The sequence below is a fragment of the Nelusetta ayraudi genome, unplaced genomic scaffold, assembly GCF_046127955.1.
Source record: "Nelusetta ayraudi isolate G7.1 ecotype Tasmania unplaced genomic scaffold, CSIRO-AGI_Nayr_v1 ptg000016l, whole genome shotgun sequence".
Classification (NCBI taxonomy): Eukaryota; Metazoa; Chordata; class Actinopteri; order Tetraodontiformes; family Monacanthidae; genus Nelusetta; species Nelusetta ayraudi.
In genome coordinates, this window is record NW_027466066.1 from 804,048 (window position 1) to 827,500 (window position 23,453).

Below are 23,453 nucleotides of genomic sequence, written 5' to 3' on the forward strand. Positions count from 1 at the left end.
GCTTAGTAGTAGAAAATAAAAAGCAGTCGTCTATAGGCAACAGAATTTTGTGTTCTCATTTACTTCATTGCAACAGTATGAACTTAATATTTATTTATTAATATAATAATACTTTTTTATTAGTAGTAGTAGTAGTAAAATTGCTGTTCAGGAAGTCATTTAAGCCAATGTCGCTTTACCGACCTGAGAGCGTTCATCCCCAATCAAGAACTGCGTAAAAATACGAAACAACAAATTGTAGTATTCTTTTCTGTTTATTCACAACAGAGAAAAAAGTCGCCAAGTCCTTGAAAACCAGCAAGCAGCTTGGACATTCATAAAATGTAAACGACAATTAACAGAAGTTTCATGGCTGTTTTTTTTCTAGGTCAGGTGGTCGTTACATGGTAGGGAATTTGTCTAATTTCTAACAGTGTCTGTGGAAAGAATTCCACTCTACCGGATTTGCAAGGATTTATGAAACGGACGTACGCAGCTGTTGGGTTTGGAAATTATGTACAGTCACCGTGAATTCCTGACAGTTTGTTACCTGAGTCTAATGCTTTTACCATCGCACCCACACACATTGTGAGACTCTTAGAGGATGTGACTACCCGTAAACAGGAAATTGCAGCTTGTGTTCTTGTGGAAGAAATTCCAAATGTATCCCGTTTCATTCACTTTGTTACAAATATTTATCAATTAGGGGTTTATGGAAAGCATGTGGAGACAAAGGCTGTTGATGAATGTTCCATTGTATCAATTACAGAGCAAATCAAAACTGTAGTTTCCTCGTGAAACGATTCTCATCGACATGATACCATTGAGCTGCTGCTCTGCTGAAATGACGGAAAATTTTTAGATTTCGGTCACAAGAGGGGCAACTGCAAAGCTACATTCAAAAGACTGATTATTACCATCTCTTTAAGAAAATATATCAGTTGAGGAGCAATGAAATACATTTTCTTCACACTATATAAAAAAAAACGTCAAAGCATAACCGCCACAGTTAAATTCATAAAACCTTAAAAATAAAAAGAAAATAGTGGAGTATATTCCCTGAATTGATTGGTTCTGAAATCAGAAGGCCAATAACCATCATCAGCAGGTTGCAGCAGGATGTTTGAGAGTCAACATGTACAGAGGACCCTGAGTGAACCACAGGTTATTCCACTTTAAAACATTTTCTTTTGTTGTACTTTTATTTTTTTTGTTGATACATGCAACTCGTAAAACAAGTTTTATTTATTTATTTATTTTTTAATCACTGATATTCCAACCAGCAACTCGTAAAACAAGTTTTATTTTTTGTTTTTTTTAATCACTGATATTCCAAACAGCAATTATTAAAACGCCAAGATACACAGTTTCAAATTCAAAATGAATTCATTGATGGTGCTTGCAATATAGGGACTGGATCTGGATTATGATATCTCTTCCCAGTAAATTCTGCTAACTAGTGCCAAAATTCTTCCAACTCATTTTTCAGGGCTGCGTCAGTGTAGCCATCTTAAAGAACAGAGTTGGCAATCATTTACTTTGTGCATTCAGTTGCCAACAATTGCACCCAACGTCATAGACTGATGGGGAGAAAAATCTTAGCAACTAGCTACCATCATGGCACTACCTAGCAACTGACGTTCACCGTGACAGATCCCAGTCACCCAACCGGTTGGAGTGCACTTGCAGATGGGTTTGCACCTCCACTCACTCTACTAGGAGGGTCACCACCTCAAATCAGCAGACTGCCACTTCTGGCTCAGTCATCGTGGCATTGGCAACATTGCATCATAACCAGGATCATGCCTGTAATCAGTTCACTTCCTTCTCAAGCTCAAGGTTCCCACGGAGCTGATGGAGGAGACGGGTGGCCGGTCCAATGGCGCGGAACCTCTGCCTCTTGTTCGTGCCGGCCATGGCCTGGATCATTGTCAGTGCTGTGGAGGTTGAGGCCTATCGAAAGGTTAAACTCAAGACCTTTTCCAGTGTTGAATCCTTTTTTTTTTGTTTTGTTTAATGGAGAACCCATTACTTTTGGAGTGCAAGTGTTCTTTTTCCAGTCCCATGTTGTCATGGATCATGTGTCAATGCCCTCCGCTAAAGAATTTCATGACATTCACCCTCCATCTCCACCAGGCAAGATGTCCCATTCCCCATAGTTGTTGGTTTAGGATCTGGACCACGCTCATCGAGGAATCATTCGCCACTTGTTTCACGTTTCCAACAAGCAGCCTGGTCAGCTGCTCCTCACTTCTTCTTGTCCCGCTGCTTCTTGCCGGGTTTGGTCAGCGAACGCCCCTGGTCGCGGGACCCCACCGTGACGGCGTCGCCCTCGAACTGAAGCACGTGCTCCGTGGGATCCAGCGGCCTCCCGTCCGAGTCCCTCATCCCGGAGAAGACGTCCTGGTACAGCGTTCTCAGCTGCCTCTTCATTTCCTGCAGGCTTCGCAGGTTCTCCTGCTTCTCGCGCAGCAGCCGCGAGCGCCGGCGCACCAGGCCCGACACGTCGTCGCGCAGCCCCTGCAGAACGTCCATCTTCCTCTTCCGGCAGTTCTGGGCGGCGATCTTGTTCTTGCCGCGCCGGCGGATGTCCCTGATGAGCACCAGCTGCTGCTCGGTGAGCTGGGAGCTGGTGACCAGGTCATTGAAGTCGTCCACCGGCAGGTTTACGATCACCTCGTTGGAGAAGGGGATCTTCAGGGCCCGGGCGCGCCGGTCGTCTCGGTTCCACATCCTTGCCTCGGAGATGTGGCGATGGGGCGCAGCGCCGTCGCGGCGCAGGTGGGACCTGGGCATCTGTGAGGCTGCCTTGCCCGGGGAAGGCGCAGACGCCGACGGCCACGGCTGGTTGTACGTGTGGTCGTGGCCAACGTGCTCCAGCCAGGGGAGGCCATTCAGCAGCTTGTCATCGCCAATGCTTTGGCGGAAGGGTTGCTTCACGTCTTCGGCATACCATCCACCCACTGCCCCCAGCTCCTCCTCTTCCGGCTCCTGCTTTACTGTGACGTCCATGTCCATGTCTGGACTACTTGAAGGTCCCAGCGTGTCTTCGTCCTCGTCCTCGTCCTCAGAGAAAAGGCTTTCCTCAGCTGACACGCAGGACGAAGAGGAGGAGGACGACGACGAATAGGAGGACTCAGAAGGACAAGGAGATGAATGGCTGTGGCCCAAAGAGAGACCAGAGTCCGAATCTGCCTGATTTTCAGTGTCTGGTAGGAGAGGACAACAAGCAGAGGTGAGTTTCTCGACTTTCAGAACATGTACTTGGGATTTCTCTGTAATGCATATACATTTTGGCAGAAGGTACACTTTGTGTCACAGATAGTGACTATGAAATCTTTTTAGAGTCTTTGGATCGCTCACCTTGATAAGTTCTGGTATGATCCAGGTCTTCAGCGTCCACCGCCATGCTTGAGAGCGAGCGGCCGTTGTCTCTGCCAGTTTCCCGTTGGGATGTTTCACGATAAAGGTAGCCCTCCTCATCCAGCCTGGCTGCCATCTCAGGACTGAAGCCCTCCTCCAGTGCCAGGTCCAACAATCTGATCTCGTCCAAAATGGCAGAATCCTCTATCAAATCGTTGAGCGGGCTCGGTAGGCCACCCTCGTCCTCCATGTCATCGTCGAAAAGAGAGTCGCTGGCGGGAGACGTCGGAACGCTTGGGGCGAGCAGCGACCGGCCGTTGGCACTGAAGCTTGCAAGGTTTTCAGGGTAAGGACATGGACTGCCATCCATGGATTCAGTGAGATCTTGCGGAGGCAGATTTAAATTAAATGGGTTGGGGTTCATTTCCGCCAAGCTGAAGCCCTGCAAAGGATCTTCTGCAAGCAGGTCTCTGTGATCAGGAGGGCTGTGCAGTGGGTTCACGTTGAAGGGATTCATTGGTTCTCTTGATTTCGAGGTCAAACTATCGTTGTCCAGTGCTTCACTGGGTGTGAGTGGTAGAAGTTCAGGCTCTACTGCTGAATGGCTGGGACCCCCCCGCAAACCTAGACAACCAAAAACAGAGTATGGGTCTTTAGATTTTTTTTGCAGGATGACAATTGGCTGTCGTCAATTCACAAGCTAAGATTAAATTATTGAACCATGCGCGAGTCTTCCAAGCGAGTTCAGAGGTCGTTGATGTCTATGTATGAACTGAACCCTTCTGAAGATTACAACATGAGATATTAAGGATTTTCAATTTTTTCAGTGAACAAAATGTGCTGTGTTTGTTTACGTCTTTCCTTTATTTAACATTTAATTTTTGATTACTCCTCAGTCTGCAGTTTTGTTTTATTTTAACGTGATCTTCTGTGTGTCCGAATTACCATGTGGTGTGGGGGTATCCAGTGAAAGGACCTGCTGATCAGCCACTGCTGGGTGATTGTCTTGGTTTTGTTGAAGGGTTTCCTACCAGACACCCGGAAGAAGAGAGGAGAACAGAATTAGATGATGTGGAATCCCTACTCTTTGAAATATAGTGTTCTGTATATTTTCACCATTGTGCTTTTATTGTCCCAGTCACCTGTGAATTCATGATGGCCAGAAGGTCTTGCCATTGCAGCTCTAAGTCAACGGTTGTGCCTCTGCTGGGGACAGTTGGGTTCTCCAGACCTTCATTTCCATCTCCAGCGCCTTGCAACTAAAACAGAAGAAAACTGGTTAAAAAAAACAAAAAAAAAAACATGAGGCTGCAACAACGATGCTCGCTGCTCAAAGATTCACGTTTACACCGTGACACAAAAAAAGTCTTGTGTATGGTTTGCTCTCGCCAGCCAGAAGAGGGTGTTCTAGTAAATGGACGGAGCCTCGATGTGGTGGATCAGTTGAAGCGTCTCGTGGTGGTCAGATAAGATCTTCGCGCCGTGACGACGTCTCACAGATCATTGCTGTTACACAATCGTTTCACCGCGAGAAGACGAGGTCTGTAATTTATTTCTCTCCCCCCGCCCCCCGTTCTTTCTTCTTGGCTTTTCATCTTCTCTTGCCGTCTTCGAGTGGTGTGATGTCATGTTTGGTCATTTTGGGCAAGTTTTTTTCCACATTCCACTTTTTTTTTTTTTAAATGCCCATTTGTGCTCTAGTATGACACATGACTGGACTACGAGGAACAAATGTAAGAGGGGAAAAACAAACCTGTTGTTGCCCAGCTGCAAATGGAAAGGTTTCCTCCAACAGCCTCATGCACTCTTGGAGGGACGAAGACGTCTAAAAAAAGAAGAAGAAGAAGAAGAAGAAAACCTCATCAGTCACACACTGGGGAAATTGTGTAGTAGAAAAGGAAAGAGGAAAAGATAAGGACACCACTGGCACTTCCAAGAACAAACTGGTGGATGAGGCGGGAGAGACCTCGCGTCCAGTCCGGAGTGGATCGGATACATTTCATGACACTCAAACAAGTTGGCGCAACTGCCGCCGCAGGGTCCGTGCGCGTCGCCACTGTACGCCGCCTAACGAGACGGTTTCAGTTTGACCCACATGCGGCACCGTTGAGTGCGAGGCCGCCAAGAATACACTCCCATCTCTCCGTATTACAGAGTTCTGCTGTTTCGTTCTGAGAACCGCCCAGCTAGTCTTTCCACCTTCGCCGGATCCTGTCACAGATGAAGCACGCCTCCCCTCTGACCCCGTACTGGGGTTCGCTACGAAGGAATGCAGGATTCTTGGTCGCGCTTTACTTGTTGCGCCCCTCGGAACAGGAGACGGTGTTACCATATGCATAACCTATATATTGTTTTTTTTTCTTCTTCTTCTTCTTTTTTACATTTCACGAGCATTCAGACACAGAGAACCGCGTCGGCCACGGATACCCTGGGTGTAAGCAAGCAAGCCCCCCCCCGGGGTGCAGCTGTTTTAGTGTGTCACTCACACCTTTCTGCTGCGCTGAGTCGGCAACCTGCCAACCGTTTGAAAAATGAAGCATCCCGTCTGCGTTAGCGGGCGTGACGGACGCTCAGCTTCTCTCGCCTACGGCACAAGCCAACTTGGAGTGGGCATGTTGCTACATGGAGTTAAAGAGCTTTTAGTTGGAGAGTTAGCCATTCACTAATGGGGCGATACGCTGTGGTAAGCTGTTCAGGATAAACTGTCAGCAGTATCAACAAGCAGCAATGTCTCTTTGTTGCCATTGGTGATGGTTTTCTTATTTTTTTTATGCAGTACCTGAAGTGTATAGAGTAAGTGTTGATCTTTGTTCTGTATCGTATTCATGATCAGCTGTCTTTCGAGCACCAAATTCAGAGAACAAGGTTATGGTCAGGATGTCGATAAGTCTTTACTCCGCCCACCTGATCGACTTCAATTTGAGTCCGTGCTCCGTCCTCTGCGCTCCGGCAAAGGCTGTGGATCCCAGTCCGTTCCTCCTCTTCCTCCCCTCTCTCATGGACAGGACCGCCGTGAGGAGGTAAATGTTGGGTTTCATCCTGGGAACAAAAGCACAATGAAGAATCACATCATCAGTTACAGCAGAATTGTTCAGATTCGTAAAAAACACTCAAGATTCTGATGAGGTGCCTTTTACCATTTGTATGCATAATGCACGCAACCGTAATTTCTATGGGCAATCCACCATAGCAGGTGCCAAACGGGAGAAGAATAAATATACCATTTAGAATGCAACCATGGTCTTTAATAGGCATCTGAACCATGTGTTTGCAAAATATGTAGACGGACCAGTCTGATCTCTTTGAGCCGAGGGTCACTGGTTTCTGCCTGAACGCATCACTTGGGTCAAGTCGCCGCCGTCCATACCACCAGTCGGTGCAAACAACGTAAAGGCTCGTGTTTTACCCGGCGACAGACAGCCAGGCTCAGAATAACCTCAACCTTCTTCTGAACTTGCTCAAACCCATAGACCTGCAGCAGCTGGGGGGCACGGATGTGACTCTGAACATATATATCGTTCAAGCCTGTCTGGGCACAACAGACCCACGCGGTGGAAACACCCAGACTGACAAGACAAGAACGCCGCTTCGAATCACGACTTTTCTACCGAGGCAAAGAGAGAGGGATATAAATGATGGATGGCCTCAGGTGCTAATAATAGATGTGTAATAAGCGGTTGCCTGTTGACACAGGTGGCAAAAGTATTTTCATTTTGTACTCAAGTAAAAGTATGAATAAAAAAATCTGGTAAAAGTACTGATTTAACTCATTTACTTAAGGAAAGCTAAGAAAGTACAGGTACTGAAAAGTACTTACTAAAAAGTAAAACTGATTTTCTTTTTTTGCAGTTACTGCAACAATACATTTATTCATAAACCAAGGTACATGCAAATAATCTCCCTCTAAAGTGCAATCCAGACACACACAACAGCACAACAAAACACAAACACAACAGCATAGTTCAAATAGTTCTACTGCAGCAACAACTGTAATAATAAATGAATTAATTTTAAACAAATTTGTATCTTTTAAACTTTTTAACATAAAAGTAACGAGAATGTTTTTTCCAATGTAAGGAGTACAAAGTACAGATATTTGTGTACAAGTGTAGGGAGTAAAAGTAAAAGGTCTTTAGAAAAGTAAATACTCGAGTGTAAAGTACAGATACCTGAAAAATCTACTCAAATACAGCAACAAAGTATTTGTACTTCGTTCGAAGGCATCGTTAATGGTTCAGGAAACAAACTTAGGAGTTAAAAAGTAACAATAAGCCGGGCACATTGGTATTAGTGTGTGATGACGTAAGACAGGCCATAAATGTTGGGTTTTGAATGAAAATAGCAAATGTATGGTATTAAATGCTCCAAATATGGGAAAAGGCACAATTACAAAATAAAGTCTATCCAAGCAAAGTATCCACACGAGTAAAAAGCAGAAAAATAAGGCCGGCAATGTTGTAAACACATGCCAAAGGAAACAAACACTATCAGAAATTAGGACCACTGTACGCATCCACATGAACGTGACAGAACAACAGAGCTTCATTTCAGTTTCTCTCACACGTTTTGAATAAAGCTAAAAATAAAATAAAATAAAGCACAGCCCCAAACTACACAAAACGCAAACGTAATTTAGCCACGTAAACCCCACAGAGTTCCCTCGAAGTCGCACTCGTTTCTTGTGAAGAAAGAACATCATGTGTTCTGCGTGCATTTGTTTACATGCACGCCAACGACTCTGACCAGTCGCGCGAGGATAAACAGGCGGGATTGCAACACAGGCACGCAGATGTGTGTCAGGATGCACCAGGACGGCTATCAGGTTCCAAAACAAGTCAGTTGGTCACAAGACCAGGGAGGGAAGAAGCCGCTGGAGCGTTTCGTGCTCGTGTGTCATCCGACACCGAGAGAGAATTCAAAAACACTTTTGGTTTGAGAAACGGCAGTGGCGCGTTTGTGTGTGTGTGTGTGTGTGTGTGTGTGTGTGTGTGTGTGTGTGTACGTCTGGCAGTATCCAGGTGGTCTGGCTGCATCCAGACCTGCTGTAAGACGACACGACGCTTCAGCCTCAGCTTCAGCTGAGCTGGTACTCCCGATAAACCGAAAGCATCCAGCACAGCGCACTCAAGGTTTCCTCCCTGTTACATAACAGAGGACGGTTTCCCCGCTGTCACACCTGCCTTTTGTTCATTTGTTCCTTTGGTTGACTTCATCACCGGGCAAGAACAACCGTTCATAGCCGCGTAGATCCCCAGTTCCTCCCAATTCTGACACTCGATTTGAACTTCTGAAGTTGCCTTTACCGCGCCGACGTGGCTAAATGCGCTGAGTGGCTGCCGCGCCATTGGCCGATTAGGCAACTAATCAACTTCATGTCCTCTCTCACTGCATCCATAAATCTCCTCCTCTTTGCTCTTCCTCCAGGCCTCCAACCTCAGCATCCGTCCACCCATACATCCGCCGTTAGCGAGAAATTTTGCCTCGTACGATAACAAGCTGTGCCAGTTGCTTTCCATAAGTGAGTCGTGGATTTTTGGGGCCTCGGTTCACTTGCACTCACACAATGAGGTTGTTTCCATTTCTGATTTGGATTCATAATGTTCGCAGCTGTAGGGAAAGCTTTATCGTTCATCATTAATAATAATGGATCAACCTCGCCAGAATGGCTGGAGTCCTGTTGCCTCTGATTGTGGACGTGTACGACCGCACCCCTGTTGCATGATTCTTTTATCAACGATGATACAGCAGAGTGGATTCATTTAATAAGAGAGGGACAGAGACAGAGAGAGAGCATGACTGAATTGGATAAGAGTACTATTTATATTCTTATTTGTGACATACAGTCTTGTCTGTCCAGTCATGCACAGTTTTGTCTTTAAGTATGTGTAACAGAGACTCATGTCATCTTTTTCTTTTATCGAACCCTCATGAACTTGCGTAACTTGATTATGTTTGCATATTGGCAGTGTGATAAATCACTGTGACCTCGCCGCTGAGAAAGAGTCACATTGACGGGACACGAGCCAATCTTGAGGGCCATTTATTTTTCCAGTCCTGGGTCTCCTTCGACTGCTCACAGTGGCAGAGATGATTATCTTGTTCCAGAGAAAATGGATCCTTCTAGACTTTAATGCATGTTTTCGGTGTAACCATAAAAATAAAAAAAAAACACCTTTGTAACTAAAGGCTTCTATTTTAAATTCTAGCATTTAAAAGGTCTGACAGCCAAGATTTGCATTGGGACTGAGGTGTTGATGCTTCCATTTACTGTATGTTTGGGCCGAGGTGCTGCGAGAGTATTGTGCACAGCTGATATTGCTACCCTTGAAATGACATAAGTGTGATGTACACGTTTTTAAAGTTGATGATTAGGGCAATGCACGTCAGTTGAAACGTCAGCAAAAGCTTCAACGTAAATATTTCCAGAGTCAGCATAGATGCAAATTTTAATCTGTTGCCCTAAAGCAGATTTTAACAATACATTATAGTGTATATACACAATACATTTCGAGAAATAGATAAAAACATGCAAAGATCTTGCAAACAGATCAACAAATCTGAAGGGCACATTATCACAATGACGCTGCACCAGGACCAGCCTGCCTGTTTTTTGTAATCCAACCAAAGACCAGGACAAAGAAGACCAAGACCAGAGGGTGTTGGTGCCAAAGGCGAGCTGGTGGTAAATCCTCGGGAGCAATTTATAATTACGGTACGTCACCATGGTGAGATGTACTAAACGAGTGACTCGCTCCATAGCAGATTAAGTTTGAGGGCGGGACTGATTCCTATAAAAAAAGAGCATGCACAGACTAATCAGCTGTCTCAGAAAAAGTGGACACTGTGGAGATAGTAGCAAGTGATTAGAATTTTTGATGTCTCCTGTGTCCCTGTTTTCATGTACTATGACCCTTGTGTCCTTTTTTTGTGTGTTTAGAATGGTTTTTAACATCAGGCTGGAGGACTGCAGTTGAAACACCGGCACATTGAAGGGAATGTAAATTCATTTGCATCGTCCTCTTCAAATAAATCAAAAAAGAGAGAAAGAAAGAAATAATGCATGTTGTTGTGAAAATGTGAAAAATGAAAATAAGTTGACTAAATCTAGTAATATTTTAGGCTTTTTTTTTTTTTTTGTAATTTTGAGCGGCATTCTGAGACATTTCGCACAGACCTTCGCCCCTCGCCCATGCCAGAGCCTCATTACATTGGGGTCTGTGTGTTCTTTAATTGAATTTTAGCGCAAACCTTTAACAACGTTACGTATGTATATTAACCAGAATGGCCTAAACGAACATTCTGTGCGCTGTCCTTAATGCATTTTGTTCCCAGGGCTCTCTTTGTCCCTTTTAGGGGTCGTGTGAGAGGACGCTAGCATTGTGACGAGGCTTTCAAAGCACATCGATTTCACCGGATTCACATGCAGCTTCGCATGTGTAACCGCGTAACCGGCGACAAATCTGCTTGTGTCCCGAATATCTGACACCATAACAACGTTAGCTGCCAGGCCTGCTGTCTCCTTTTTGGCAGCTGCGCCTGTGTTGTATTTCTCTTTAATGATTTTCTTTTTCCACCCCCCCACCCCACGCCCCTCCTACTCAAACTGCTGGAGCCGTTGACAATATGTTCCAAGTAGAACGATGCTTTTAAAGGCTACCGGTCATCTGAGACTTCTTTGCCGTTTAATAATGAGCAGCAAAACACGTACATGAGACATGTAACATTTCTCCCGGCGACACAGCAGTTGGTAGGTTACAGTGTGAGCACAAAGAGGCTGAAAAGATCTTTGACTCTCCAGCAGGGTGTGCCTGCTCTATTTAAGTGGCGTTGCTTTATTTTCCTGGTGAGCTCAGAAGCGCTGATGACTCACCGTGTCATGTGACATTGCACTCTTTCGAGACGGTAAAAACAAAAAAAAAAACACAACATACTTTTGCCCGCATCAATAATTCCAGCCATTCTTTCATGTTAAAAAAAACCCGGTTGAAACAGTTGAATTTTTTTTTTTTTTTTGACAGCCTTTTGTTGCGCTCCCTCTTTGTTGCTCAGAGTTAATGAGCAGTCTGAATTTGACAGGCTGTCGTTAAGCCGGTTGTAACCGGAACGGAATCTTGCCATTCAAATAAATATATAGACGGAGTTGAGGAAACTAGTTCCAAATCAAGACTGTCCGGGTTCTGACGACGTGATTACACCTGGGACATCTCGTTTGGCAGGCGTGTTAGCCGAGACTTGCCGCAAAAGGTTCGCTGACATGTGGCCAAGTTCTCGACGGAGTCGATGACACGCAACAAGTCGAAACACGCAGCGGTGATCGAGCAACGTTCACATTTGTGCAGAGTCTGGTACGGCCCACTGGGGTCTCTTCGTTTCATGATCTCAGTTTAGATTTTCCACAGTGGGGCGCCGCTCATGTAGGCTGCAGACAGGAAGCACAGGAAACGGGCGACCGGTGGAACGGGCTCAATCAAATTGCGACAATAGAAAATTGCCACTGGGGGAGGTGGGGGGGGGGGGGGGTGATTGGCTTGGTTTTGGCGAGTCAACGCGGCAACATTGAGGGCGAAAAAAAAATTGGAATAAGCAACACGAGCGGGGATCCAACCAGCCACACATCAGCGGTTCCCGTCATCTATTCCAAAAATCCTTCCTTAATTGCTTGGACAAGTTCCACCTTTGTTAGTACCGCCTTTATGACCGTAATGCATCTCTGAACAGCTGCTGCTCGCAGGATAGAGCGCAATGTCACCAACTTCTTTCCTTTTTTTAGCAAGACACGGCTCACTCAGCATCAGAAGTGGCCTCATTAGGACCTGTTTGCATCTAACTCACAGACGCGTTTTACAAAAACACGCCCATCCGCATGCTTTTCAGCCAGTCGCACCAGTCACCATTCACTCATTCCAGTCAGGCCAATGAAAAAATAATAAAAGAAAACGCACAGGAATACACGCATACGAAGTCCTATCTCCCCCTTTAACGAATGCAAGTTATATCTATCAGACTATAAAAGGAATTTTCCCCTTTTAGTCAGGAGGGCGATGTTATGAGCAAAGGTCATTGCCGATTGCTTGTCTAAACCCTTGAACCTGAACTGAGGAAATCTTTGACCTAGAAAATGCAGCAGCAATGTTGTACACACGGAGGCTTTGTTGCTGCACAAAACTCACTTGGAAAAATCAACCTTTTACCAAAGAGTTAAGAACGGACGGCTCAGCCTACAATAACCCTTCACCTTCAATAGAACAGCTTATCTTTGATGTTTGACCATAAGATTTTCAAAATAAAACATCCCATTTCTGATGACGTTCGGGAATAAATCTGAAGCGCGTATAATCCCAAATAAACTTTGAATACCTCTTTAGCTTCCTCCTCTTCTTCTTCGTCTTCATTGAGGACACCAAATACGGTTCTGGTTTCATCATTTGGGACAACTGGGTCTCTTTCAACCCCAGCTGTGGCTCTCCTCTGTTCTGGAAACCCCCCGGGGAGAGGATCTTGCTCCCTCTGGACCAGCCACGTCTCCAGCTCTGCCTGAGGAACCTGTGGAGAGCAAATTCAAAGATGATCACGTCCTGCAAAATGCGAACAGGACAACGTGGAGAGTCAGGAGACCGAGGCGTCACACCTACCTGCAGTCTGTCCAGGGAGTGGAGCCAGCCGAGCAGCCTCCGCGTGGTGAAGAACCCGTCCAGGTCCACGTTCTTGGGGTGGGTACTCTGGCTGTCCAGGCGGTTGCGGAGGTTGTGGAACTGTGTCTGGGTCAAAGCTGAAGTCGGGCCCAGGATCATCTCCTGCCAGGTCGGAGACAGGTAGGAATCCAGGCCCACGTCGACCCGCACGCCACACAGGCTGAGCAGGATGGCCATCTGGATGAGGCCCTCGGTGAAGTACTTCTTCAGGTACAGCATGGTCTCGGGGCACGTCAGCAGACGCACGGAGCGTCTGGGACTGACCTCAGTTGTAAGAGTGAGGGGTGTCTGCTCCCCCTCAGTGGAGTCCAGAGAAGATGAAGGCAAAGGGCGACACACAAAGTGGGCTGAAAGCTGCCTCGTGGCAGAGACTCTGGTTTAAGAGGACAGTTTTGTTTAAAAAAAAATATCCGGTATTCAAGACTAGTCTTGCAACTTGCACCTGCAGCTGGTTATCCTTGAGGAAACCGTTGCCCTCTGCGAATAAAGAAAGCAGATGAAACAACTTGATAAGACAATAGATAAAATATGAGGAAGTGGAACCAATGTTCCTGGTAGGTTAAAGGCTGAATATTGCAGAAAATATAGCAACCGCTCGCTCGATAAAATAACAGGAATTTTCTATATAAACAACCACAGCATAGCGGATATGAACAAAACCAAATGCTCACGAGTATATTTTGTCTCGTTTAAGCCCCCTGGTCTTCTACACAAACTGCCGTCACTCCCACAAACAAAACTGGAGCTGTCTGGTTTCAGTGCTCCTCCTCAGCAAAATTACAGCCGTGATAGCGACCCCTATCTCCTATTGTCAGCGTGCTGTGACCCACAGAGAGGCGGCAGCTGAGAGGGTTGACAGTTTGAGGAGATAAGACAGACACGCCGTGCTCAGGGAAGGGCAGGGCAGGGAAAGGAAGGGAAGGGGAAGGGGAAGGGCAGAGCCGACCAGCGTTGCCACTCTGTAACTTCGACCTACTTCTGAATCGGGCTCGGTAACCACCTGCCTCTCCTGCCCGCAACCTCTGACTGCAGCTCGATGATGTAACAAGCGGTGTTTGCCTGGAAAGAAGCCTTCACTCTTCCCCGTCGCCTCCCCCCGCCCCCAACCTGACGAGACTCCAAAGCTTTAGTTTTCTAAAAGCACGGCAACCTGTCGAACAACGTCGCATTGAAAGAAGTGACGTGATGAGAGGAGAAAAAAAAAAAAAAAAAAAAAAAAAAGCGTTGCGGCTCCTCCTTAAGACTGAGGGGTCATAACTCAACTCACTGAGCGCTGGGTGTCAGTATGTTACATCTAAAATAAGTCAGAGCCAAGTCAAGTATTGTCAATTTGTCAATGTTTGTGGAAATGAAGAAAAAAAAAAACGAGCTTTATTGACACGTTTTCTAATCGCAGTACAATTTTGTTAGGGGCTTTCTGGCCCTCTTAAATCTTTCACTTTCACTCTGTTTTGTCATATACACAAAAAGCATATCGAGGGCAAAAAACATTGTGGCGTTCAAGCGTCTGAAGCCCCAGCAACAACAATAAAGTGTTTTGTTAGGTTTTTTTTTAAGAGCGGTACGTAATGCCAGCACAAAAGCAGGAATAGACAGTAATTACTAATATGCAGATCCAGAGTGCTGCTTTACACCAAAGTACACAGCTGTCTGAATTCGGAGTGAGGTTGCCATAGTAAATAAGCTCCAACAACTGCTGTGCTATTTTTATTTATTTATTTATTTTTAACGTGGACTACTTATTGTTTCAGAAATAAATAGTTCCTGTCTGTACATGCTGCCACAGGCGCAAACTATTCTTTGTCCCGTAAGCAAGTGCAAAGGTGTTTCATAAGATGATTTTTATCAAAGTTAGTTTGAAAGTGACACCAGTGAAGGTGCGGAACACTGTTTAAAAAGAGTCCACTCCAGGGTCTTGTTGTCGTTATCCGGCCAAGTCAGACAACAGTCAACAACAGCGACGTCTTTGTGTCGCAACAGGTGACACGATGTTTTCATCCTCGGCTACTAATAACACAGCAGCAGCAATACCGTCATAAACACGACAGCGATACGAATACAAAGGCGAGACTTCCGGTCAGATGAACAAAGCGAGTTTAACAGTGAAATACAGCCATGCAAGTTACAGAACACGCGTCTTACCGGAGTCTGGGTTTTTTTTTCTAGAGTGTTCTGGCGCATTCACTTTGTTCTCTCCCTCGCTCTCTGTCACTCTGACCGTGTGACACACTGAACCGGTGTTTCTTTATGTGGCCAAACCCGGAGGGCGGGCCGTTTATAGACACCCCGTGGTGACGTCACCGAAACCCCTCCCAGGAAACCAAACACTAGCGTGTATGTAGTTACTGGGTGCGTGGAAGGAAAATCTGTGCAACCAGGAAATGTTTTTTCGGCAGAGATGTGGAACCTCCGGTCGCATGGTAAATATAGTCAAATAAAAGTATAAGTTTATAATAATGAACAGCTTTATTGGCCAGTAGCACACATGCAAATGGTATGGGTATTACAAATGGTATTACATTCTGAAGAACAATGTATGTGTGATTTGAAATCAAATCCAAAGTACGTTGCGCAACGTAAATAAATACTATTGACTGGATGATGGTGGAGTGGGTGAATGTTTTGTTGTTGTTTGCTTTCTCAACTTTAAATAGGAAAGCAAAGCAATTATATACGCATATTCACATATATTCTTGAAAGCCTATATATGTGCTACTATTAGACTGGGAATAGTGATGCAGTTACATAGGGGATTGCAAAAATATCATAAAATAAAATCTAAATCCTCATAATTAATGTGTTCTTTACAATAATAATAATAATAATAATAATAATAATAATAATGGGATCAGTCATTTACAAAGGTTAACTTGAGGAGGAAAATGAACTTAGTCCACGGAGATTCTAATACAATTCCGACCCTTTCATTGCCGTGCTACCATAATGTCGATATCCCATATTATACAACAGTAGAGACCCAAAGATCTTGCACTATATTTCAAGAATGTACATTGGTGTTGCGACAAGGCTGTACAACACGTTGACCTACAGTAAGTTCTGTGAATGAGAGAGAGCACCACCTGCTGTTGAGGTACTGTGTACTTCAGCGTGTTGCAGGGGTACGTTTAAAAATAAGTCAAACCTGTGCAGACACGCTGTCCAATCCAAATGTGTTAGTCAGTGTTTCTACCATCTCGGTGAACTCGGAGTTCATCCTTTATTTCATTCTGTATCGCTTAGAAGAAAAGTGCGCCAAGACAGACTCACAGTTTGGGACGTCCGCGCTGACATCACGAAGGGCACTGATGAACTCTCAAGTTTTTTGACAACATCCTCATCAAGGTTTTAGTGCAACACATATGTGGTAGGAACAACAAAGCCTCAGTTTTAGCAAGAGGCGAAATCCATTTGCTGTAAACAGAGGGCTAAATGTGCTACTTTGCGGAGATTCTGGACTTTTTGTTTCTTTCTGAAAACCATATATGAAATGGGTAAAGAACATATGTTTGGCATTAAACCTTTGCAAAATGAAGACAGGTGTTCCACACTACAGAAACATTCTTTATTATGATTATTATTTAAATAAAAAAAAAAAAAAAAGAAGTTTTAAATAGATGTAATTAACAGTTTTTGGCAAGACTCCCAGATATGACATGGGTGGATGAAAATTCAAACAGCTGAACAGAAGGCGACGCTCACAAGCAGCAAAAGTCAATATATAAAATAGTTAGATGTGCAGAAAGCAACAGGAGTGTTTCCCGTGGTTACAGTTGATGAAATAACAAGAAGCTTCAAACACAGTACAAATGTGACAAAAAGGAACCCCCGTTTTTCTATTTAGGATTTCCTTTCTCCATCAGTTTATTGGATGATTAGGGTGAATTAACCCCCAAAATATGGACAAAGAGGCACTAATGGGACAGGCTGGTCTTCCAGCTGGACATACAAAAATAAGGACACGATTTCAGCCCCAAAACCGCCGTACTTCCTGTCACTGTCGCCGGCTTACGCCAGCCAAATGCCATAAATGACGTAAAAACACAAGGCAAAACAGAAATTGCACACACACACACACAACAAAAAAAGTCAAAGCACTTCACAATGATGTTGTTCTCCTGCAGCTCATTGGTCAATATATTATAGAAGTAAATGTTCTAAAAGTAAGAAAAGTGACTGCTTCACCAATTGGAATAAAATGGTCCGAATTTTAGAACCAGCCCAGATATGAAAAAATATACAACAGAATGACACATTTTCTTCAATACAGCATGCAAATGTAGGTTACCACCTTCATATGTTAAAAGCAATATTCTGATGTGTTTAATAGTGTAAACAGCAACGTACAGTCCCTACCCGTCATTAGGACTTATAATACATCATCTTCCACCATCTCATAGAACTTATGAATTCCTCTTTCAGTCTTTTAAAGTATTATGGTGTCCTATTATCATTAATTGATTTTGTTTTTGCTTTTTTTTTTATGGCAGGAGAGTAAACATTAGCATCCTGTCATCTGCTCTAATCTGCATTAATTCAGTTTACTATAGAAGCTCCATGATGAAAATGTATTGGAATCACTCATTTCAAAGAAATAATTTCTATGTTACTTCAATTTTTTTGTCTTCCATTCCATAAATCTAAGAGTGTGGAAAATTAAAGCCATGAGAGCTGTGGCAAGCCAATGGTCGAGGAAACCAGCAGAGCCAGCGGAGGCCAAGAAGCAAAGGCTGTGTTCCTTTCTGGTCAAATAGAGCTCAAATGGTCCACACAACACTAAACGGAAGTGAAATCAAATCTCAATCAACTTCACCTGCAACTAAGGAAGGTTTTCCTCCCTGGCTAAAACTGACTCATCTTAACTCAATCTTGGCCAAAAGTCTTCATCTAACTAGAATACAGATTACTTGTCGGCAATAAATCCAGTTACATGGTGCATTAGGTTACTAACCTAGTCCATAACCATGCTATGCGTCCAAGTGGTGCAGCCATAGCTGGCTTTTAAAAATGGCCAATGTTTCTCCATGAATGAATGACTGATTAGTTGTTTGTCATGGTAAAATGTATAAATTGAGGATTATTTATTTGTTCTTGTAAAGCCTGACCCAGTTGCCAGCACTGGGAGACTGGACTGCTCCCACTGACCGGAAGTAAAACAGCATAATGGGCATTTCTGTGGGTCAAACCTTTCATCTTGGATGAACGCGACTCTTGAAGGGAATTCGATTTCCCCCAGGTCCCCTCATTGTTTGCTGTTGATCCAAACAACACTGTTAAGCTGGCATTTTGAATAGAGGGTAACTTCATTAGGTTTCAACTGTCCGTTTGCTGTATGGACAGCTCGCATTTTGCTCCTCCGGTTCTGCATATTTACAGCATGTAGTGCAAAGACACAAATGGAGCGTGTAATAATAATAATAATAATAAAATAAAATAAATCATGTCAACTCAAAAGTGCAACGTTTGCAAAACCAGCTGAGTGGTGATGTTCGGTCTCATTCTGCTTCTTCTTCCTCCTTCACATCTCTGTTTGTTCTCCCACTCGCCCTCCTGTCCCTCTCTTGTTGTTGACCCAACCTCACATTCATTTCCTATATGTAAAAACTCAATCCCCTCCCCCCATCCCTGCACACCTTTTCCTTCACTTTCTCTTTAGGACCCAGCTTCCTGTTCCTGTCCCAGCGCCTCCAGCAGGAGTCCCATGGGCGTCCTCTTCAGGCCGATGCTCTCCAGCTTGTTCTCCATTTTGTTCTTGAGATTTCGGAGCCTGACTGACGCGTGGACCAGAACCGCTGCAAGGGGTGAAAAGAAATAGGGCGCTCGTCACAAAGCAATTCATGCATGAGCCAAAGTAAATTCTCAAGAGCAACACAAAATTAAAATGCTATGTTTTCCTCTTACTTTCTTTGACACTGGTTGGTTTGAGATTAGGGACGTTCACAATTAATCTATCATCGATTAATTGTGAATTAAGAATTTAATCAATTAAACTAAATTTGTCGCAATGAATTGGACATTTTTTTACATGGGTAGTTTGATAAGGTCGATCAACCAACGATTGATGAATTAATCGATAATCTGCATTTTCCCTATTTGAGATCTTTCTTTATTTCATTGAAACGGCTCAAACGTATATAAAAATTTCAGCGGTTTGTTTTTGTGCGTGTGCGTGTGCAAGCCGCCTCACTCAAAACAGGGAAGGCTATTCCAAACAGGAAGACGGCCACGCCTCCCAGCAAGGACACGAAGAGGTAGCTGGCCAAAAGGATGGCCAACACGGTGAGTAACGGATGGTTCCGGCGAAAGCGGCGGACAGGGGCCTGATTCTCTGCAGCCCACACCAAGCCCACGAACATCAAGGTGACCACCGTGGCGCCGACAAATAGCTGGAAGGGGTGGAAATACCTGAAGAAAGGAACCAAAAGACAGGAAATGAATACGGTGACCTGAAGCCACATGCGTCTAAGTATGAGGACCAGAGGTGGGTTGTAACAAAGTAGAAATACTTTGTTACTGTACTTAAGTTTTCAGGTATCTGCACCTCACAAGAGAATTTGTCTTTCTGATGACAAATGTGTACTTCCTGAAAAAAAGTTTTTAATTTTTTTTCAAAATGCTCAACAAAATAAATGATTGAATCAATTTTACTTTTTTTTTTTTTTTTTTACTTAAGCACAATAAATAAGCCAGTGTTGGTTGGTGGTTGGAGTCCACCTGATGACCTCTCCTTCAGGCCAAGGCTTTATCCATTAGAAATGGGTTAAGGAAAAACAAAACACTGGAGCTTGAAGGGGGAGGCCTGCGTTAGCCGGCTAATGCTAGCCTTAGTGGCTAATGCTAGGGCTGACCACCAGAGGTAAGGTTGATTGTGAAAGAAACGACGTGTAATCACGAGTTCACGCTGTGGACTGTGGCCGGTGTTCTACTGAACTTGGAGCGGCGGGGAGCCGCTAGTGGTAGGCGGTCCACGTCTGAACCCAAACGAGACTTACCCGACCAGGAGCAGCAGGAGCACCGCGGACAGGAAGTAGTTGCTCTGGTAGTAGAGCAGGTTGTTGATGATGCGGTTGTTCCACCGGTCCAGGTCGCGCACGTCGGGCACGGCGAACCTGGCCGAGCCCAGGAGAAAGTCATCCAGGCTGCGGAGGGGTGGCGGCTGCACGTCTGCCATCTTTTTCCCCCTGGCCAACAATAAGACTGGCTTTCCCAGAATGCCGTGCGGGGGGGAGTGGGCGGGGCCCCGCCGGAAGGGGTGTGTGCCACCGTGTCAGCCGTGTTGGCTGCCTGCTGCCTGCCGACCGACGTTCTCGAGAGGCGCGCCCCCGAGAGTCGCGAGCGCGATCCCTATTCAGTACTGGCAGGAATGCAGCCGCGGAAAACTCAGTTAATTTTAGGTTTTGTAAAGTTTCCCGTTTTCTTCCGTAGTGATGTTGGATGAAAACTTGAGACCAGGACAGACATGAACGTCCAGATGTGATGCGGATGGATGCTTTACAGTGTATGATGTATGTTCAATTCCAATATGTACTACAACGTTGTTTACAGCTCTACACAAAGGGTGTTTCCTATGTTTGTAGTAAGTACGTGTGTAGTTTTTTTTTCTTTTGCACAATGATATTTTACAAAAAAAAGAATTGTAAGGAACAAATGCAGTAAACAAAGAAGTGAAACATACATATTCAGCATCTTGTAGCTGCTCAGTTACCACACTAAATACAATAATGTGTAACATTGCTATAGTTTACAAACGGCTGTAAATAAGTGTGGTCTTTAGCATTTTAAGGTCATTCGGACCTTATTTTTGTTGTTGTCATTGTTGCTCTGGTTGACACTTCCAGAGCATGATGAAAACATATCAAAGCCATTTGACCATCTTGTTCATACACAATAGTGTCAGGACTTTTCATCACGCTTTTGAAGAATGAATTTCAGGTCAACAACTAGGTCTTGCAGTTTGTTCTTAATTGCTTTGAGTAATGCATTGCTGTGTAATTGTTAATAGTGATGTAAGAAATGCACCAAGGTGACTAGGCGCAACAAGGTGAAGAGGGCCCAGGCGGGTCGAACCCCAGATTCCAAGGTAATAGTCATGCGTGCTAACCAGTCCACCAAAGGGATATCCCATTTGCCAAATAGCCAGGGCGCATGATCAATTGGACATTAGATTAGTGACAGGACCTTCAAAAATCGTAAATAAAAACATTTGTATTAGCGTTTGCTCAATTCTTCATTAAAATTATAAGTGCTGTTCAAACCCGAATCCACACTATTTTCTTCAGCTGCAGTAGCAGCAGGATGCAGTGATTCTTTTGACTTCTGTGGATTTTAAAAGCACTTTGGAGCAGTTTCCTTCTGGTAAGTTCAAATAATATTGAAATAAAGCTGGGCGATAGATAGATAGATAGATAGATAGATAGATAGATAGATAGATAGATCTTTCGCGCAGGGCATTTTATTGTGAAAGAGCCGGAGAAGGAACGTCGGGAGCGCGCTCTCCCTGCGCTCCACTGACTGACTGCCTGCTATGTCTGCTTGACTACTCGGGGAGGCGGGAGCGCGCCCGGGCGGCTCCATAGAAAAAAAAAAAAGAAAAAAAAAACCCCAGTCGCGGTCTCGGAGTGACAGCTCAGAGCTGTCCACGTCAACACACCGAGCGAGCACGGCAGCGGCGGCGGCAGCAGCAGCGATGGACTCCGCGTCTCTGGTGAGCCTCTCCGCCGCTTCCAACGCCACTGGGCCCCGGGACCCGACACGCTCAGTCCGGGGGAGGTGGGACTGTTGCGTGCGGTGCTCTTTTTTTCCCCTTCTTTCTTTTTTTTTTTTTCCCTTCTTCTTTTTTAATAGCGCAAAGGGACATTTGTTGCATTCTGCTATAGCAGTTTCGGTGGAGGGTAGCGCTGGGGAAGAGGAGGACGAGGAGGAGGAGGAGGAGGAGAGGGATGAAGGGGCTGAGAGGTCTGGAAGCAAAACGTTCAATAATTCCCTCTGAAATGAGGAACGCGAGTGTGATCCCGAACCGGCGGAACGTTCTCGTTCTCTCCTGGTTCGGCTGGACTCGCAGCAGGCCCGATCCGCGCACGGGTTATTTGACATGCAAATTGTTCTTCGAGGGGAGACAGGCGCACTTTCATTTCCCACCACCCCCCACCACCCCGAACCCTTAAATTTAGCGCACGATTCTTGTGTTCGGCGCTCGGTTGGAACAGATTGTCGGCGCTGCTCAGAGCGCGACAACTTATCAGGGGGTGTTAAGTTAACTCCATTAGAACGGGCCGGTGGAGCCACAGCTGTTATCCACTTACACACGCCGGATCCGGCGCAGAGCGCAACAGGGAGACAGGACTGGACAGGCGGTCGGTCGGTCGGTGGGTGCGCGAGCCCGGAGCCTCGACTAGTTCGCCTGAGGGGGGTGGGGGGGTGTAGGGTGGGAATCTGTGCACGTGTCGCCACATATGCAAAAGTGTGTACGTTGTTGGGGACCGTGCGCGCATGTATGCGCGGTGTGTTCCCAACGTGCGCCCGTATCGAGTGTGTGTGTGTGTGTGTGTGTGTGTGTGTGTGTGTGTGTGTGTGTGTGCACAGATTCGGGTTGACGTGTAGCGCAGAGTAGGTGCCACGTCCACCGTTCTCTCTCTCCCTCTCTCTCCCTCTCGCTCTCTCTCTCTCGCTCTCGCTCTCGCTCTCCCTCCCCCATCTCATTTGCCTGTGCACCATCTATCCCGAGCCTCCCTCTTCTCTGCCTCTTTAATCATCCGTCTGTTCTCATGTCCCTGTGTGTGTTTTTTTTCTTTTCTTAATTGTCCCTTTCAGAGCTGGAAAGTATGACTTTACCCACTGCAGTTTTATTGTAGGTCCCCACCCGGCTTGATTTGGAGCAGTGTTTGTTATAGTCATCTCACCTCAGAGGGACACAGCAACACAGTTACATAGACTGGCCAGAGTCACGTCCACCGGCTTTTGATAAAGTTAAAGACATTTCTTTCGAAACTGAAATAATTTATAGAAACAACCTTTTTCAAGTCAGACTTTGCACGGTGAGGATGGTACCGCTGCTACTGACAGTGCATTCTGCCTGATTCATACAGGAGTGTGTAACTTTCGAATACCTGCCCTGCTATACCGAAGGTACCTCGCCGACAACCGACCCAACTTTTTCTTAGCTATAGAAGCTAGCAAGCTTGCACGTCCTATGTATGTCTGTGCGGCACCAAAGAGACCCACAAAGACAGTAGAAGAAGAAAGAGTAGCTAAGCAAGGAATCAAGGGGGGTTGCTGGGCAGATAACAAAAACTATGCAGTGCAACTCCAGGCCAGCGGGGGGCACTGCATCAACGGCAGGGGTGCTTTATGTTAAAAATTCAGAAGATTTTTTTTTTTTACTGTCATTTTGAAAGTCCATTGGTAAGTCTTCCCATAGTCCAA

The 23,453-nt window shown here is 45.2% G+C and overlaps 3 protein-coding genes across 5 annotated transcripts in view; 1 reads left to right on the forward strand and 2 right to left on the reverse strand.

The window, feature by feature from the left end:
* Nucleotides 1–1,497: 1,497 nt before the first annotated feature.
* Nucleotides 1,498–13,489, reverse strand: LOC142886617 (endoplasmic reticulum membrane sensor NFE2L1-like). The gene is made up of 8 exons (XM_076023645.1): nucleotides 12,975–13,489; nucleotides 12,700–12,885; nucleotides 6,247–6,381; nucleotides 5,096–5,167; nucleotides 4,485–4,601; nucleotides 4,288–4,369; nucleotides 3,343–3,966; nucleotides 1,498–3,188 (listed from the first exon to the last, which is right to left on the reverse strand). Exons 1-8 carry the CDS (start codon nucleotides 13,251–13,253, stop codon nucleotides 2,227–2,229), a joined length of 2,457 nt encoding a protein of 818 aa, XP_075879760.1. The 5' UTR covers nucleotides 13,254–13,489; the 3' UTR covers nucleotides 1,498–2,226.
* A 3,085-nt stretch (nucleotides 13,490–16,574) lies between these two features.
* praf2 (PRA1 domain family, member 2) lies at nucleotides 16,575–20,237 on the reverse strand. The gene is made up of 3 exons (XM_076023662.1): nucleotides 20,024–20,237; nucleotides 19,219–19,436; nucleotides 16,575–18,823 (listed from the first exon to the last, which is right to left on the reverse strand). The coding sequence occupies exons 1-3, from the start codon at nucleotides 20,200–20,202 to the stop codon at nucleotides 18,684–18,686; spliced, it is 537 nt and encodes a 178-aa protein (XP_075879777.1). The 5' UTR covers nucleotides 20,203–20,237; the 3' UTR covers nucleotides 16,575–18,683.
* Nucleotides 20,238–21,569: 1,332 nt separating this feature from the next.
* Nucleotides 21,570–23,453, forward strand: part of copz2 (COPI coat complex subunit zeta 2) — a 14,840-nt gene continuing 12,956 nt past the window's right edge. For 2 of the 3 annotated variants that reach the window (XM_076023659.1, XM_076023661.1), the window contains exon 1: nucleotides 21,571–21,735. In XM_076023659.1, the coding sequence (XP_075879774.1) occupies nucleotides 21,718–21,735 (18 nt within the window). In that variant the 5' untranslated portion in view covers nucleotides 21,571–21,717. Of the gene's footprint in view, nucleotides 21,736–23,453 lie in introns of all 3 variants that reach the window. The other variant, XM_076023660.1, reaches the window with a different exon arrangement.